General features: G+C 39.9%; 3 protein-coding genes across 3 annotated transcripts in view; 1 reads left to right on the plus strand and 2 right to left on the minus strand.

Annotated features, from left to right (window-relative positions):
- Positions 1–261: 261 nt before the first annotated feature.
- On the minus strand, positions 262–3,066 carry LOC131467179 (CBY1-interacting BAR domain-containing protein 2-like). The gene is made up of 9 exons (XM_058640933.1): positions 2,899–3,066; positions 2,582–2,819; positions 2,424–2,492; positions 2,040–2,141; positions 1,908–1,913; positions 1,686–1,790; positions 1,479–1,592; positions 1,048–1,254; positions 262–934 (listed from the first exon to the last, which is right to left on the minus strand). The coding sequence occupies exons 1-9, from the start codon at positions 2,913–2,915 to the stop codon at positions 749–751; spliced, it is 1,044 nt and encodes a 347-aa protein (XP_058496916.1). The 5' UTR covers positions 2,916–3,066; the 3' UTR covers positions 262–748.
- A 628-nt stretch (positions 3,067–3,694) lies between these two features.
- On the plus strand, positions 3,695–14,682 carry LOC131458740 (putative ferric-chelate reductase 1). The gene is made up of 16 exons (XM_058627970.1): positions 3,695–3,976; positions 4,877–5,080; positions 5,839–5,990; positions 6,324–6,418; positions 6,771–6,909; positions 7,170–7,358; positions 7,947–8,045; positions 8,152–8,290; positions 9,107–9,220; positions 10,071–10,186; positions 10,544–10,630; positions 12,415–12,512; positions 12,673–12,731; positions 13,049–13,192; positions 14,438–14,505; positions 14,590–14,682. Exons 2-16 carry the CDS (start codon positions 4,888–4,890, stop codon positions 14,680–14,682), a joined length of 1,785 nt encoding a protein of 594 aa, XP_058483953.1. The 5' UTR covers positions 3,695–3,976; positions 4,877–4,887.
- A 2,940-nt stretch (positions 14,683–17,622) lies between these two features.
- The window catches only part of palmdb (palmdelphin b), a 39,069-nt gene continuing 37,090 nt past the window's right edge, over positions 17,623–19,601 (minus strand). The window contains exon 8 of the mRNA XM_058627982.1: positions 17,623–17,856. Within this exon, the coding sequence (XP_058483965.1) occupies positions 17,773–17,856 (84 nt within the window). The 3' untranslated portion in view covers positions 17,623–17,772. The remainder of the gene's footprint in view (positions 17,857–19,601) is intronic.

Here is a 19,601-nt window from a genome sequence, read left to right on the forward strand (position 1 = left end):
TACGGCTAACAAACTGCTAAAGTACTGTACTCAATAAAAACATACATTAATACAACGAGATTAACATTTTACCAACAATCGCAACTTAAACTAAATAATATACAAGTCTCTGTCTCGAATTTGACCGTGTTTTACACAACAATGACCGGAGTGACGCTAAAGTCTTACCTCTCCTCAGCAGCGCCTCTAGCGACGCGAATAAACAGGAAGTAACACAGCGAAAAGCTAGTGTCAAAATAAAAGACGTCTAACAGAATAAAAGCTCCTCAAAAAGGTGAACTCATTCAGAACTGAATGTACAATGAAAATACAATAAAACAAAGGGATTTTGTTACTACATGTACACATGGGCTACATATACACAGGGGAGGGACATTTTTACCAAATAACAAGAATATGAATTAACTTAAACACTTGTGTGAAGCAACAATTTTAATTTGACACATTATAAAATCAGCAAGCACATTTATACAATGGAAATGATATGTTCCAGATTTATACAAATGGCTTGTATTCACTTTAATTTACATTTTAAAAGAACACAATATGACATTTTTAAATTATTGTTAAATTATTGATATTGTAAAGCTATATCTCAGAGCCAGCAGTAATGTCAACAAACATTTAGCACTATGCCACCACCATGTGTCACTGATCAGCTCTAGAACTATCTGCGTGTATATGTACATGTACATGTACATATACACGTATATGTATATGTATATGTATATGTACATGTATATGTTTGTTACTGCTGCCATCGGCGCATCTGGGCATATTGAACAGCATAAGACTGCCTGCTGATGTGCTGATCCTCCTCCAGCTCTGATTCATACAGCTCATCCTCTTCTTCATCCTCTTCTTCCTCGTCGTCCTCCTCCTCCTCCTCCTCTTCCTCCTCCATGCCTCTCTGGCGTTGTAAGATGCTGCGAGCCTGCAAATGAATTCAGGTGATAATTGTCAGGTTCACATGACGGCTATTTTCTGCCTCATCCTTCACAAACCGTCTGTCTCTGTCACTATGGAAACAAAGCTACTTGTGCTCACCCTCCTAGCTCTCTCAGGGAGCTGGCTGTGCTGTTGTGTTCTGTTTTGTCCAGTAGGGGGAGCCAGCATGGGCCTGAGGCTCTGGCCTTTGGGAGAGGACACAGGAGAACTTGGGTAGCGGCTCATGAGTGTAGACGATTGGCTGCTCTGTGGGGTTTCCAGATGTCCAGGCAGAGAGTCAGACATCTTCAGACGTCCATTGAACAGCTGCCGACAAGATTTACATTTTTATACAGTATATGTGTATTTTTTCTTTTTTTTAAATAAAGCAGGTGCTGTCCCTTGTTTCTATTTTATTTGGAAACTATGTGGTTACACATTAGAGCCTGCAGTTTCTGTTTCATATGACGTATAACTGACTAACTTGATTCTATCTGCTGTTTGGTGGAGAGCAGTTAGTGTTTGTTACAGTTACATCAAAAATGACACACCTCCAGATCCTTTTCAATGTTCATGGCCTCCAGGTTGTGGTATGTGTGTGTATAGACCTCCAGAGCCTTAGCATGGAAGAGCATCTCCACTGTAATGAAGTCCATGAAAATCCTCTGCCAAACACATACAGCAAAGAGTGTTTGTAGTTTGAAACATTGATGTTTCACCTGTAATTGTTCCAGTGTGTGTGTTTGTGAGACACTGACTTTGATATCCTCCAGTTTCTGTCTCTGGAAGTCCGAGATGGTCTCCTCGAGTTGTTTGACACTGCGCTGAGCATTGTTGGAAGCCTTCTGGGCACTGACTTCAGCCTGTTATTAAACACAAACAGCACTGACAAAGCTTTAACCCTCACCATCTGCATGAGCTGCTGAAAGAGTAAATGATGTGATGATATTTGTGAAATAATCATAACACATGTACTTAACCTGAGACTGAGAGTTTTGGTCAAGAAAAAAAATCCAAATATAATTTTTTTACTTATAGTATTTAAGGATCAATGAACGGGAAATACATTTATTTTATTTATTTTTTGTTCAAATAAAATGAATGAAGGATACAATGCTCTGGCGGTCAGCGGGGTTCCTCAGTCTGACTCTTCCCAGTTTTTCCAGCTCCTTCATCTCTCGGTTCAGATCCGTGTTAAACTTCTTCAGATCTACCTGAAAGACACAAACTGTCAGAGGACACAGCAAAACAACATTTCCTCACATGACAAACGCAGCACAGGTTGTGCAATCATGAGTAAAAAGTAATTAAATACATGTGTGTTCACTGGTTTCATGATTTACTTCACAGATATTCTTTTATTATACAACCAAACCTTTAAAGAAATGTCACTTTTTACTTTAATGTAAATATGGAAATCTTATGGAAGTCAACTAACAGCCTATTGCAGATATATAACAGATATATAACAACACACAAACTTTATCCAAACTCACCCGTTTATTTTTGATCATGTCTCCGTACCCTTTTAAAGGAGCAACAACTCTCGTCTCCAGTCTCTCTACCTGGAACAATCATCAACAGTCAATCATTAACCCTGTGTTAAAGAGTCTGTGCTCACCTGTTACAGTAGAGCATAGCGTAGAATGAATACCTGAGCCTGTCTGTAATCCTGAACCATGGCCAGATCCTCTGCCAGGTTCCTCAGTCCGACCTGGAGCTCAGGTCCTTCTGTGCCGGAGAAGTCAAAGATCTGAGCGACCAGCAAGTCTGCCTTGTCTCTCAGCTTCGCCGTCTTCCTGGTGTAGGAGCCCAACAGGGAGCAGATCTCACCCAGGTGCTTTTCAGCATGTTTCACTGTTTGCTCCAAGCTCTTCACCTGAACATCCCGGCTAACACATATCAGGAGAACCCTGTCAATGTTTGCATTGCGTGATGAGATTACTGAAACATAATAGTAGTCACTCTTACCTGGAGAAAGTGTTCATGTTTGTTTCCTGTCCTTCCTGTAGCTCTGTTGTTTGCCTCCACTTGCTCTCACCTGCACCAGGTAACAAGAGACTGTTTCTGTGGAAACGACAACAGACCGTGTGTAAGCTGCAGAAATGGTGTAGGTGATAGTCTTTGCCACATGATGGCAGCACAGCATTATTATGCCTCTAATGACTGGCTGTCCAGGTAGTCAGCAGTACTGTATGCGGTGTTGAAAAATATACTGTTTGGAATTGTAAATGTTTTTAGGCTTGTCTAATTGTTTCAAAAGTTTATATATATATATATATATATATATACAGTATATATATACTATTTATATTCTGATATGCCATTGCCTTTAATGGTGTATATGACTCATGAAGTTTAAGTCATATTAATATCTAATTCATTCACTGTCGGCTAGCAGTCATGTGACTCCAATCACGTGTGTGTGTGTGTGTGTACACTTGTCTGTTTGAATGGCACGGTCACCTTGTTTGGGAGAAGCAGGAAATAAAATTGATGAGTTACAGCCTGCGATGTATAGTAGCAATGGTTTCACAACAATAGAGCTGTTCCTAAACCTTTGACACTTAGCGGATTGAAGAATACAAAGGAATCAAAGGAAAGAATAAGCAATGGGAAAGTATATGGTAATAGTAGAGTATGTGAGCTCTGAACTGTTTGATCAGAAATAAAGAACTTCAAACTGTGATGAAGAAGTTTGAAGAGATGAGGAAATGAGAGGAGGAATCCAGAGAGATTGAAGAATGAGGACGAGAAAAGAAGAATGATGGACAGTTTTGAACTGTGATACAGAGATTGAGGAAAGGAGTTGACACTGCTGTGAACTGTGAACTGCAATGAAGAAGGATGAACTGTGGGGGCAGTATTGTGCCTCTGAGTGTACAGCGTGCTGCAAATGATTTTAGAAGAAGGATTCATATTTACAGTTATCTTTCATGGGCAGTGAAGGCAAAAGAGGCCCCGCCCTTTGAAGGGCAATAGGACTAGTTTAGTTAATCTCAGGAAGGAAATGCACAGAGACACAGGCAACACAGGGAGGAGGAGGAGGAGGAGGTAAGACGAAACTCTGAAAAATGACTATGTTTTAAAAGAGTCAGACATTCTACTGTAGTTGTATCTTCATTTCCTTCAATTAAAAAGTATGAATGCTCAAAAATAATGGTACATTTTCTAAACAGGAAACAATTGATCACTTAAATATTGATTTATTTGACAGCAAGATTGGACTTCAAAACATTGTTTCTATCTGAAATAGCAAACTTACTTTGAATTGCTTAATTCCTTCTTCTTTTCTTCTACTTTAATAAACAAATATATAGTTCATTCATTATTTTGTCTTGTTTCTGTGATCCACATCTCATTCATTAGTTACGGTGTTTCCCTGAACACAACTTTGACTTCAGTTTCACAGAGACATAAACTGTTATCTCAGTGAGGCCTTTGAACTCAGCTGGATCTGCAGAGACTGATTATACTGTGGCACACATTTTACATGTAAATGAAATACATAATGAACTCACTTTATTTTGTGAGAAAATACAAATATACATAGATCTCCAAGAGTAAAAGAGAAAAAAAGGCTGACTATACCATGATCCTCTAAAATCACACTGTACCAAAGAAATAAACAACACAATGATGCAACATGTAAATAACAATTACTGTACATAGCTACTTTCATGTTTTTAGTTGTAAGTCATTTACCTTAAAACATAACATCTTACCTGTTCTTGTTTTTACCTCCCACATGATTTCACAGGGCAGTGATGCACCTTTAGATTCACATGATCATTTAAAAACACAGCAGTATTATAAGAGATTTATATTAATGTTAAATACAACCTCTAGATCTTATTTGGAAAAATTCAGAGGGCGACGTGGAGAGAAAAGATGGTGATTAGTTCTCTACAGATCTCGTAAGTGACTTTATTTCCTCTGTCTTTGCTGAAGGCGTCAGTGATGAGTTGTTTATTCCTCCTGCTGACACTGTTGATGAGGAGTGTCGCTCCAGTCACAGGTTTCAGTAATGGGAAGGTAAGTGTTGCCTGTGGAGACATGGTGCCTCAGCATGGTCACCAGCCCAGACCAGACCCTCCTCCATACAATATCACTGTGGACAAATCCACATTCAGTCCAGGAGACAACATCACAGGTAGTTGTTCAACTTGAAAGACAACATTCAGTTTTAATTCTGTGTCTTTGTGTTGATTTTTTCTCTTATTTGTCAAAGAAATATATAATTTCTTTCTATATCTAGAATTTAGTAGTTTGAAAAGTCCTCCTTTTTCTTCTTTTAGCACAATAAGATTAATAAAACAACAAAGTATGCACTGTGTCCATAATTATGTACATTACATGAGTTGTTCAGTCATGGTTAAGTAAAAAACAGGAGGTAGACAAAGTACTGTAGAGCTCGACTTCCCTCCAAACAGAGGCTTGCATTTATGTACATACAACTTGGCTGGAATATTAATGAAAAAACTGCAAAGCCAACCAATACATCCTTTAAGCAAAATACCAAGTCATATAATCCATCATTAATGGACAGATGCCTCGCCGTAAACTTTGAGTGTGCTCACAAATCCTAAACAGATGGAGGACGAGCAGCTCTTGTTCTCTGTGAGCTAAAAACACACATTTTCTCTGAGGAGTTCTGAGTGGCAGCGTGAGCGACATAAGTGACACAAACTTACACAAAGCTGTTTGACGGAGAGAAACCAGCAAATCTATTGTGAAGAGATCACAGACCCCTGGTGATTTCTGCTGTTGGCGATGTTATTATTGTCACTGACAGAAATGGACTACAAAAGCACTATATAATAAAAGCAACTTTAACTCTTTAACGTTAGTCTTTCACTTTAGAGGCTGCTGAGACACATCATCTCATGTTTCTTTCATCTTCATCCACAGTGTCTTTACAAGTGGCCTCCAGTAAGCCTACATTCTTCAAGGGCTTTCTAATGGAAGCTCGAGATGCTGGGACATTAGACTCCCCAGCCGTAGGGTTCTTCATGCTGACTGACCCTCATGAGTCTCGGCTGCTACAGTGTGGCCACACACAGGTAAACAGAAGTAATGTCTGTGATCTATAATGAGTCCGATTCAGTTAAATACTGATCCGTGATATGTACTTAGAGTACAGAGTGGTGTGTCAACATGACTGACATGAAGACATGAATATGTTTATTGTTTCCTGTTTCCACTGTCCACTGCCTTTGTTCCCCTTTCATTCCATATAATTACTTACTGTATGTAATGAGTATTATTATAATATCAATAATAATAGTAATAATAATAATAATGATAGTATGCATGAGTTAAAACGAGACGTAAGCAGGTGCTGCCTCAGTATGTATCAACATACTGTATGTGTGTATGTGTGTGGTCACTTGAAGGGATCTGGTGTGAGTCACAGGAGCAGTACAAGAAAGACTTGCATTAAGGCGGTGTGGAAGTCACCACAGGAGCCTCCACTGAGCGTCCAATTTCTGTGAGTTTGCATGACACCACAGCAGGAGCTAAGTTTGGCCCACGCAGCCACAGGTTTACACGCATGATTGGAACCATCATCAGGACTGAAGTCAAATCAAGTCACTTTATTTGTAACTGCAGGGAGATTTAGAGTCTCCTTTGATAAACTTGTTACATGCAGCATGAACATATCGATCAAATCATCATGCACTGTGCAAACACACACGCAGAGACACGTCCCACAGTTAATCCAATATAAAACAACAATTAACTGCTTTCTTCACAACTTTGATTATCTGACATGTTATCACTTGAATTATCTCTGTAGTAGTGATGGAGAGTGTGGCTCACCGTTTGTGTTGTTGTTGCAGTGCGACCGTGGTGCACGAGTATAAGGTGTACTGGGTGAGGATTCCAGGTCCTGTGGTGTCTCTGAGAGGAGGAGGGACTGCGGCTCCATTCACTGACTCACCTTCTCTAACCACCAGCTCCTCTGCTCCGCCCCCACTGGTCAGTATCTGACCAAAACTTTGTTTTCTAGTTCATAAACAGATTAGCACCAATGAACACCTGTCATCATGTCGTAGTGTGTATTTAATATTCTAACATATAATAAAAGAGCATTGAGTTTCAGAATCTTCACAAAATGGTGGCTTTTAAAAGGAAAATGTCTTTGTAAGAGTGGTTGATGTTCCTGTTACTTTACATTCACTTCAATGCTCGGTGATAGCACAGTCAGCAGGAGTAAGAGTCTCCCGTGTTCCCCTCAGTTCACTTCAGTGGGGTGTGGCCACAGTAAAACCTGCCTCAGAGACCCAGTGGGCTGTCACCCAGACTCAGACCCACACTGCTTCTTCCTGTCGTTGACCACTGATGAAGCAGGACAGAGTGTCATGTTTGAACTCAGTGGACCCGCTGAAGGATACGTGGCTGCGGCCTTATCTCTGGATAAATGGATGGTGAGTTTTATCATGACCTGCTTTCTGCAAACTACACTGTTATCACTGCCAAGGGTTTTACCTTAAAGGTGCAGTTTGTGACATGACTTTAAATATACTACCTGTACGTATGTTTGTGTATCACTGTGAAAAACAAATCTAAAATATGCAATTCTTTCACTTTAGATCCCAAAACCTCTGCTGATATGTTTCAACCGGTTTTAATTCAGATCAATACAGTATCTCTACAGGTGTCCAGGTGCATTATATTGCATTATATAATGTGTTGCAGCTTGATTTCAATGTTAAACAGCTTTTTTTTTTTTTTATCTTATACTCCCACACTTCAAAACCTGAACTGACCCTTTAACTAAAGCACAGGAAAAGTGAACTCTGACCTCTGGTGTAATAAATGTGGGTCCATTATCCTTGTGATTCTGTTTCAGTTGTAATGAATAAAGTGTTTTATTCAAAAAGAGAGATGCAAATGTTGCCTTTTGCTAATGCTACTTAGAAAACAGTTCATTCAGTCATTTATGAACATCCCTGAAAGGACACAGGGCAACATGTCACTGTAATGAACGTAACAAGACGTTTGTGCCCTTGCAGGGAAATGATGATGTTTACCTTTGTGTGAATGATGGGGGCAGAGTTACCATCAGTGCTGCATACGTCTCTGGAAGAACACACCCTGAGCTGGCAACAGAGGTACATACACACACACACACACACACACACACATGCACACACACACGCACACACACACTCAAAGATTGCACACTGCAGATTTTCAGTGCTGACCTCTATGTTTCAGGACAATCTGTGGGGTCAGTCCTGGAGGCTCGCTGATGGTGTCATCCAATGCCGTTTCCATAGAAACATCATCCTTTCTAATAGGTTCACCTTAAACCAGAGCTACTACCTCTTTATGGCAAACGGTAGCTCTCACCACAGTAAGAGTGAAACCTCTTATTTATCTGGAAGTGTTCAATATTAAATTAACAACTATATTATTATTAAAGCTCCACTTCATAACATCTGTCGCCCCCTTGAGGTATTCAGCGTGAATACCACCCCCCACCCCTCAGCTGCTCGAGGCATTTATCCCATCAAACAGCTTTTTTGGGGATTTCAGCCATAATAATAACCTGTTGCAGTCATCCCACATGTTCAGTGTAATGCTGCTGTTGTGCTTCTTTCTTGCCTTTTTCACTAAAGAAATCACTGAATAATCACTGAATAGAAATGAATAAGTTTATAAGTTAGACACTTAAAGCTTTAAATTAAACATGTGATGGAACTAGAATAGCATGATGATGATGATACGTGGCTGATGAAGGTGGGTGGACCTTACTGGACACAGAGACCACAACACCAGATATTTGCAGATATTTGATGAAATAGACCTCCTCACTATATTATTATTGATCTTTTCAAACGTATTATTGTGACTTTCATATTCCTCCTAAATGACTGGGCTGTCTGTGTCGGTCTCCTGGGTCTGATTCTGTTGTGTTCATGGAAAAACTTTAGAGGATGAAACATTTGTCTTTTTTCTTCTTTTCCACACCTCAGGTCATGTGTATGTGTGTGTGTGACTCATCACGTCATCAGTGGGACTTTTTTAGTGAGTCACTTCACTGAGAATAGCATAGTTTCCTCATCTACAGCAGCAGGGACACAATGTTAGTCCAAGTGAATGTGAATATTCTTGTGTTAAGATGTGTATAAACGGTTCAGCGTCGATGTTAAAACTTTGTGCTTCACAGGTTTAATCCACAGACACGATTATCAGCCTCTCATCTCCACCAACCAGCAATTGATTACTGGACCTCCAGTGGATCTTACTGGCTCTCGCTCCCCGCTGCTCATCAAGTTTCATGGTTGGTTCTGACATTTGGTTCCAATATCGACTAAGTTACTCTACATTTTGCATAAAGGAAAGTTCACAGGGAGCCTCTTCTCCCGACCGGACTCACTGGTACTGGTGAGGTGTGGTATTGTAGGAGAACCACTTGTGGTAGACAGGAGGCTCAGTCCTGTTTCCTGGATGCTGGCTGTGTGCGCCAAAGATTGTTGGATCAAGGAACTCTTGAAGCTCCTACCCTGGTCTGAGTTGATGCGCTTGGGGACACCAAGCCTGAAAAACCATTCCATTGGCCATGTCCCAGGTGTCTCAAGGTCTCTGATTTAAGGTCTTCCTCCGAGACATTCCCCTTCAGATATCTGCACCAGAGCAGAAACCGACTTTAGAAACTCTGCTCACACTCCCTGCAGAACCCAATGCCTGTCCTTGTCCCTTCTTTGACGTGGTCATGGTTATGGAGAGGGCCAGCCGACTTTGAGAAACCCTCTACAAAGTAAAGTAAGATGCAAATACAGCTATGGTTCCATTCAAAAAGACCACACAGAAAGCTGTTTTGGTCTTATCCTGCTCTGAAACCAGTACCTGTTTGTATCTGGCCAGATCTAAAGTCGTAAAACCAGTGCCCACAGACAAGGCATCAAGTTTCAAGGGGAAGGCATCCTTCCTCCTCTTGCTGTTAAGTCATCGGTAATCAACACACATGCATACACAAGCTCCCATCTTTCCTCCAGACTAAAACAATTGGTTCTTCAATGCACCAGCAAATATGAGTCAAGGGCTGAAACCTTCCACACTAACTATGAAAAATGAATCCAACCAACTGTATTTTGCTGACTAGCTCATAAGCTTCAAATGTGTCCACTCAGGTGTATTAATGCTGACTGCGTGGATGTGGACAGTGAGCACAGCCGTCATCATCGCTCGTCACTACAAATACTTTTGGCTTCACACGACACTGCTGGGGAAAAGGCCGTGGTTTCAGGTGAGAGCACCAGTACATGTTCATCATGAGCATCTTTGTTTACTACTATCTCTGTCTGTCTCTGTCTGTCTCTCTGTCTCTGTGTCTGTCTGTCTCTGTCTGTCTCTGTCTCTGTCTCTGTCTCTGTCTCTGTCTGTCTCTCTGTCTCTGTCTCTGTCTCTCTGTCTGTCTCTGTCTCTGTCTCTGTCTGTCTCTGTCTAACATGATGGTGATCCAGTCTTTATCCAGTATTTCAAATCTCCCCTTTCTCTGTCTCTGTCTCTCTGTCCCTGTCTCTCTGTCTCTGTCTCTGTCTAACATGATGGTGATCCAGTCTTTATCCAGTATTTCAAATCTCCCCTTTCTCTGTCTCTGTAGTTCCATCGAACCCTGATGGTCTTGGCTGTGGTCCTAACAAGTGTGGCCTTCAGCCTGCCTTTCATATACAGGAGGGGGTGGAGCAAGGTAAGTGTGTGTGTGTGTGTGTGTGTGTTAGTTTGTAACCCCAGCTGTCCTTCCATCTGTCTAACAGGCTCTTAGTAATTATTGTTGCAGACACATCTCATTGTCATGGTTTGTTCTTATGATGGTGGATCTCAGATTGTATCTTTAGTGTAGAAGTACATTCAGACATGAATAGATTAAATAAGTTACACAAAGATGGCGCTGTACTTTGCACAGGTGTTTTTTTACCTGCTGGGATGATACAGTTCTGTGAGTGACCTCCCACTCTTATATTAATTCTTTGAGGAATAGTTCTGTTCACAGGCAAGCTAACTTTGAAAGTCCTAACATGCTGAATCTAATGTTTTCTAACTGGTTTTCTAACTGTTTGTAATTATAAGACACTCATTGGAAATGTCATTCTTTTTAAATACATGTTAATGGTTTTAAAGGCAGTAACAAAAGAACACCGCAGGGCCACACACACACACACATAGAGACAAACAACCATTCAATTTAGAGTGTCCAATTTACCTAATCCTCATATTGCATGTTTTTGGACTGTGGGAGTTTTATTTTATTTTATACAATATTTTATACAATATGTTTGACCCACATGGGCTGCTGTAAAACAATAATGATCTTTTATTAAATTTAGGTCTAACAAAGAATTTTACAACATTCTTTATGTATATGAATTGGTAGTTATTTATTATATCACACATCCAGTTGTTTCTTCCTTCTTCTATTCACCAGTCCTTGATACAGATATCACTCTTCCACTTATGTTCTCATATGGATTACATAATGTTACAGTTATTTTATTCCAGTCACCTCGGAGGCCTGGTCTTATCCTCTTTTCATTATGATCTCTAATTTGTAGATATAGATATATAGATAGATATATATCAAGGTCTTGACGTTCCAGTTCATATTCTCTACTCATACAGGATACTTTTTATCTCCGTGGAATCATCTTTTATTTCTCTTGAGAACAATGTGCTGCTGTGACTGTGTTCCATGGGCTGCATGCATGTGTGTGAAGGACTCAGTTGTATTAGTCACATGCTGTTCTGTGGCGTTCGTGGCTCAGTGTCTTGTCTCCTCACAGTAACTGCAGCTCTCGAGACAAACTCAAACACAAAATACATGCTGATCTGTTGAATTCTAGATAGATGTGGAGGAAACGTGTAGAAGCTAAACTCAAGTATAGACCCTGCAATACAAACACTATAATCCACAGGCTGGAGAATCGCGGGCTGTCAAGAAAGGTCACAGCAGGTCTGAGCATTGCAAAGGTCGGGTTTTAGGAAATAAACTGCAAAACGTTCCCGTAATGTCAGCTTCAATAGGTGAATGCTATCTTAAGCATATGTTCATTGCTAAATCTCGCTCTTAGGCAGCAGTGAAATTAGAGTTGCATGTTTCCTGAATATTCTGGATGTGTTACAGTAAAGTGATTGAGTAATTATTATTATACTGTATGATGCAAAAACAACAAATCTAATCATGGCTTCAGACCTTTGCACTTTTAAAATGACACATTTTTCAGAAACAAAGTGTGAAACCTTAGTTAATGTTACTGGTTACTGTGAAAAGGTCTTTTACACCAGGTTCATACAAGACGAACTGAGATTTACAAACACATGTTGCATGAGTTAAAGTCATTAACAGCTTGCTCATATGAGTCACATCATTTCAATCCAAATGACATTTAAAAAGTACTGTATGAGAACATGTGATAAGAGCTGCTGTCTAAAGTCACATCTACTCTAACTCTTACTCTGTGTTTTCTTTCCTTTTAGCGCGCAGGCTTTCACGCCTACATCGGCTGCACTGTCATGGCTCTGTCTGTCATTCAGCCAATTATGGCAACGCTCCGACCCGTCCCAGACTCCCCCCGGTAAGACCCCAAACCACTTTTTAATAAGTCTCACACTTGCTCATCGTTGTCTAAAGTTCAGGGATTCTGTCCCGTGAAAAGCTGCAGTAGCATTTTTAAATGAATACGTTTGTCCATGTTAACCTGGATGTTTGTGGGTGCTGTTTCTTTATTTTGGCAGGAGGATCATCTTCAGTTGGCTGCACTTCGGAGCAGGCAGTGTGCTCCACATACTTGCCAGTAAGAACGACTAACAAGTAATCATGTGGAGAAAACTTTGTTAACACACAAGAGGAACTCACTTAACAAAAGCACTCAATGACCTTAAACTTTTCTTTTAACCTTTAACTGTGACAAAATGTTGAAGTTATTTTCAGCATGTGCTGCTTTACAAACGGCACCCCATAATTTCAATGGTGATATGAGTAAAGTACAGAATAATGCATCGTGTTTCCCATGACTTAAATGTTTGTTGCAGGTCAAACACTGACTCCTCCTCTCTCTCTCTCTGTCTCTCTCTGTCTCTCTCTCCCTCTCTCTCCCCCCCTCCCTCTCAGTGGTGTGTGTGTTCTTGGGTGTTGCTCAGCAGGCTCTGCTCTTACCCAGTCCCTGGTCTCCTGCAGTGCTGACTGGTTGGCTGCTGTGGATCATGCTCACAGATCTCCTGTTACTAATCCACACCTACACACTCAGAAACACAGGTAAGCTCCTTCAGGCAAACACAATATCTCATATGTCATACTAGCATCACCCTGCCTGATGTCAGCAGCGTCCTCTGCAGCGTCGTCTGTGGTTATTATCTGAGTCTGAGTGATTAAGAGTCTGTCCACACAGATAAGGATGTAGGTGAATATGCATAGTTTTTTGTATTGGTGTTCCGTCCACACAGACACAGGGTTTTGGGTTTTAGGAGAGCTGAAATAGCATTTTTTGAAAAACAGCTCCCAGATGCCACTCTTGCATTTGCATGTAGACAAGCCATGATGTCATAGTCCCACCTCTCACATACTGTCCTTATTTACTGTCAATGAAAAGTAACTGAAGCCTGAAAACACACGAGATATTTGTGAAGAAAATCTGTTGAAGATTATCAGTGAAACTGAATCGTAAAATAAGGGAAGAAGAAAATAAAACCTATTTTCACACACTATTTTTACTTGGATGAGCTGAGTGATTTTTCAACACACAGCTGCAGTGCACATCCACAGCTCGTTCTTGTCTGTCTCTCTCTCTCTCTGTCTGTCTGTCTGTCTGTCTGTTTATAGTCAGACTGACTCTCCTCCCACAGTAAATCTTGCACTCTTGCAGCAGAACTGGTGATTTCCTTCTCGGACAGTATTTAGGATTATGCCAGAAAGTCACAACGTTACAACACAAAGTTACTATGCTAACCATTTAAGATTATTTTACTATTTGAAGGTACAATAGTTATATAATGCTGCTTTAACACATGGCGGTGGTGACAGTGAGAGCAGGATTCAGCATGATCCCTCACTGGCATCCCACCCACCATCACTGCCACCTGTGTGCAGTTGCCTCCATGCCAACTGTGCACTTTTATTGATTAGTTTTTCATTTTCTCTCCTGCTCACTTTGGATGAGCTCTTAATCCCTGAAATAAACAGCTGCAGTTGTTTCAATTAGCTGTGAGTCTCTGTGCTAATTAAAATAATCAATCATTTGCAATCAATTGTTCTGTTGCATTAAGAATGAAGTCAGGAAACATTATTACAGTCTGTGTGTGTAGAGAAGAGAGGAGGGTGTAGGTGTAAGTGCTTGTGAAATGTCAACCGCCTGTAACGGTCTTTTAAGACCTAACATGAACTCATTAGCAGAGAGAAGGCTAGAGGAAGGAAGTAAGACCATATTTAAGGTGAATCTGTGATTGTATAAAAATGATCACCTTAACAAAAACACATGAGTAAAAAAACTACATTTGTCCAAAGGAAACGATGACAATGATGACAAAGAACATATGTTGTGTCCTCACACTGAGACGGGGCAGCAGAGGGAGGTGAGACTTATTTACCTTATCTGTTATTTATATTTTATATCTATATATTCTCTACATTGATTCTTTAATGTCATTTCTTTTCAGATTCCACAACTCAAGAACGTGGTGCTTATAGTTTTCATCATAGGGAACACAGGCTTCCTGTCAGCATTTATAAAAGCTATTGCAAGTTTATGATTTCAATTCATCATCAATTCATCATCTGCACTGTCTTTAATGTTGTGTTACATAGTTCAGTGTGTAATAATTAGTGACATCTAATGGTAAGACTGCAGACTGCACACACACTCGACAATTTCCCAGTCTGAGATCGATCAACTGATCAACCAACCAACCAATCAATCAATCGATCAATCAATCAACCAGTCTGTCTGTACATAGTTATTATGATAAACCCTTGAACTGTTTTCCAGTTTGACCTTTTCTTTCCTCCTCAGGTTAAACTATAACATACAAAAGTGTGGTAATCAACTAAATAAAAGAAGCCAGACACTGTTTTCATACATTTAATCTTTTATTGTTGCACTAATCTCTTCAGCACTTGCATGAAGATGAAGATGAAGATGAGGTGAATGCCCCAGTCTCAAATGTCCAGGCAGGGGCATTTCACAGCAAGTCATGGTTGCGAATTGTAAGCTCTACTTTAACAATGAAGCATACAAACATGGAACGGAAAACAATGCATTTCAAGGTGAGGGACGCATCGAGATCATAAAAGCTGCTTTTAAGAGTCACCGCTAATATCAAGGCTTTGTGAATTTTATGAAATATTGCCTTTTTAAAATCTGTTTTTAGTTAAGAAAACATGTGATTGCAGAATTCATCTCAGCGTGAACTACATAGAAAAGTAATTAGTGTCAGTAAATAAAATGAATCCTATCACATCATAAGAACCTGACAGTAGTGTTAGAATATGATTGCACATGTACAAGTATATACAGACTCTAGTCTCACTCTATATAAGTAAACATTCTTTTATAGGGCTTTTATATAAAGAATAAAATCTATTGTCATCTGATTTTTATGCGTCATTTCCTCAGCACTGACATGACATTTAAGATGAAGGATGTCAACATTCGATGTCGTCTGAGGCAGCACTGTTCTTATTGGATTGTCTGAACACCGGTTGTAAGGAATCACATGGAGACAACTCAAATGATTCTTAAATGCATATTTAAATGTATCCTCTGTGTATCTGTGTATCGTGTGGTTGGTATATTGCGCGGACGCATTCATGTCATCACCTCTCTGTGCTGGGACAGCTTTGCTCTTATTGCTCACCCTGAAACATGAATGACGGCAGAAAAAAGCAACGTACGGAAATGCAATACACACTGAGCAATGTAGCGTCTACTTCATCAAGACAATAACATCAAAATATGTTTTTAAATCTCATTTAAAAACAGTTACAAAGTCCAGAAAAGTTGAGCAAAGACTTCGATATATATATATATAAATATGTCCAACACGCAGCAACAACGTCTTCTGTCTTCCAAGCACTTTTGACTTTACTGTAAGACAGCAGGTAAGATCGACTTCTTTTTAAATGCAATAGTCACATTTTTTCCATCACATCATTCAAACCCAATCATAACTACAAGCAATGCACACTGACATGTAGACGACAGGAAGTGGGGATGGAACCTTCCAGTTAAAGGTGACATGGTCCACAGATAGAACCATTACTCAGCTGTTCAGACCTGGGAATTAAATCCACTAAAGTTTTGTATGGAATCTGCATTTTAGATTTAACCACACATAAACGGTACAGCACTGAAACGCTAATCTGAAAAGCCACCCTTGCGTTTCTGTGTAGACAACAATACACTACACTGACGTCTAATGATGTCATAATCACACACTCTCTTTATTCACTTTATGCTCATTTGATTTTCGTCATTCGATCCGTGTTTCTGTGGTTTCTTACTTGTTCGAATAGGTTTATTAATTAAATTAAATAAATAACTAAATAACCAAATAAATAAATGGATACAGCGTGCATGCTTTAACGCGCATGCTCAATCCAGATGAGCGAGATGGAGGCGGGGAATCACTGCTATGAGCGAAAGAAGACGAGAGAGAGAGACGGGAACAAACACAAGCGATGGATTTTGTTGTGTGTTGTTTGTTGTTAATAACGGACTCAGTGTAACTGACATACAAGTCTGCACGGCAACGTTAACACATCAATTATTTACATGACACTGATGATCCAGGACCACACTTGACTCTCTCCTTATCACAACATCTATCCACCATCTCTTAACTTTGATGATGAAAACAGTCAAGTTTTCAGACATATGTTCTGTCTACTGTACACGTCTATGGGATGGACTGCATTGTTTCCTGTCAGGGGGCGTGTCAGAGGCATTACCTAGGTTTGGAGCTCTATACACTGACGGTTTTTGAATTTATTGTTTCCGCTGACCAAACGAGACGCTAAATATAATCTCAACCCAGTTATTTAGAGTTCTAACACATAACAAGTTGTTATGATGCAATCTCTCTGGCATTAAATAATAATCATCATGAAACTGTATCTCCTCAGAATCCTTCGAGAGCCACTCTCTGGAAACTCTGTTACAGTTTGTATCAGGATACGTCGTCACTGTGGGCGACTGATTTGTCTCATTCACTCTGTCAGTGTGTGATATTATTTTTAACTGCACGACACCACATTATATTAATCAACAACTGTGTGATTACTGTATTTATGTTGTAATAATAAAGGCCCAATCAGGAAGCAGAACACACAGGCAGGTTCAGTTTCTGCAGATGATCCACCTGTAAGGACAGTATTGAATATTATTGCATGATACATCAGGTGATAACACGGCCTTGTTGGTCTTTCTGTAGATTGTCACTAATTATAGGATTGACACCTTATTCATTTACCAGGGTTAAAAATGGAGTTTAGTGTGTGTTGGCACAGTTTCACTCACTCTTGTAATAAACACTACAACTACATAGAGAAGACACTGTAGCCTAATAACAGCTGAAACCAGCAGCCTTGCACATATGAATGTTGTTTTAGACATAATAAAGACAAGTGCGGGGGTAACACCTGGAAACAGTATCAAGCGTTACCCCTGTTAATGTTACAGTCCACATGTGGCCACAGACATTATTTTTCTTGCCGAAAGCATCACAGAAGCAGTTTGTTATGTCACAACATGAAACAAACAATTGCAATACTTAATTTAAATTGAATGAGAACAACACTGACATTAAACGCCCTAATATGGCAAACTGTTGACTCGTTCCTCTTCAGTCGTTCTTTGTAAACTCGCCGGCCTCCCAGCGCAGAGCCATGGCACTCTTACGTCTTCCTGCTGTGTAGACCTCTGGAAACTGATGAAAAACAAACTTGTTTACTTCATGTTAAACTATTTCCTCCACGTCCTCCTTATCTATTGAGTCTGGTTGTTCCTGTTAAAAGGGAGTTTTGTCTCATTGTGTGAATGGTTGGGTCTGTCAGGTTATTTGACACAAGGTGGGAAAATCAAATCACTTCAACGAGCTTTGTTTTTGTCAGGGAACACTTTAGATTTAGAGAAAATTGAATCTAAAGTGCCTCACTTATAAATCCAAACAAATATTGAAAATGAGTTCCCACAATGCTCCACAGGACTCTCTCTGTGTGTTTTTATGTCATGTCTTGTAAAATGGTTGGAGTATGACAATGAAACACAAAGAGACGCCCAGGAAAAGTTCGGAGTGAGTTTGTCTCGCCCTTGTGTTGATGCTGTAAACACAAACACTCCATCAGTCAGTTCAGTTCACTGAGCATCAAACACATAATGTTACATCAGTTCTGTTCTGTTCATTAAGACATAACAGAGGCAGAAGAATAACATCAACAACAACAACAGCAGCAGCAGCTAAACCTTCAGATTGCAGCTTTAAATGATAAATATGGATATATAATGCAGTTACATTGGGCTGATGGATTGTGGACTTGTCTGTGTGTGTGTGTGTGTGTGTGTGTGTGTGTTAAGTGCACACGGCTCCTGACTCATTCATCTCCAATTCTATCCAACACCTGAACTATATTCTGCAATGACTTCTAATAAGACGCTGCAGAACATGAGGACTGTTTCAAATGCCACTCAATATAAATAATAATACTCTAATCCCCTGTTCCTTTCACAGCCAGCTGCCTGCTGTGGGTTGTTTCCTGTCTGTCTGCCTCAATCCTACCATTGTTTTTTTCTTGTGCCCAACATAATCAAGATGGTGTGGAAATACAAGATCAACAAGAGTGACAATAACTAAGTGCATACAGAGATATTATTCACATCACCTCTTCCTGACAAAAATGGAGCGTGTTGTCTGCCTGAGGGCAACTCATTTACACCTGCCCCTGAGTGTTTGCCTGTGTCAGCACCAGAGGTGGCTAATAAACGTGCTACATTTACTCCGTCACATATACTTGAGTAACTTTTTGGATGAATTGTAATTTTACGAGTAGTTTTACTGCAACATGCTTTTACTTTCACTTGAGTATATATTTGAAGAAAGAACGGTACTTTTACGCCGTTCCATTGTGGCTAAGTGGCGGTCGTTACTTTATTTTATTTATTTCTTTTTTATTACATGTGCGATCTATTTCTCTCCCTGTTGGCTATGTCAAGTGTTGTCATGTGACTCAGCTGTTAGCCACTTAGCTGTTAGCCGCAGATTTCGGCTCCAAGTGGACTTAAAACACACCAGCGGCTCGTTGTTTAGTGTGTCTGACACCGAGGCTCTGGTCTCTGGGTTTTGGTCTCCTGTCTCTGGGTTTCAGTTGTTTCAGCTGAGCGACCAACCAATACTTTTACCGTGCCGATGTATCTGAATTGGATAATCCGAATTTATTGTACTTTTAGTTAACCGGTGATATATTTAATTTCCCAAATAATGAATATGTTATTGTTTTAGTTCAAAGGTGATTTATTTTATTATAAAGACCGTATTTATTGTTTTATTTAAAATATTGTTATTTAACATATCTTAATTTGAACATTGCTGTTTTATATTATATTGTGTCTATTTTGTACCGTTTGTGTACTCAGTACTTGTACTCTTGAGTACTTGAGTAGTCTTTTCACTGCATA

The sequence above is a fragment of the Solea solea genome, chromosome 1 (assembly GCF_958295425.1).
Source record: "Solea solea chromosome 1, fSolSol10.1, whole genome shotgun sequence".
Lineage (NCBI taxonomy): Eukaryota > Metazoa > Chordata > Actinopteri > Pleuronectiformes > Soleidae > Solea > Solea solea.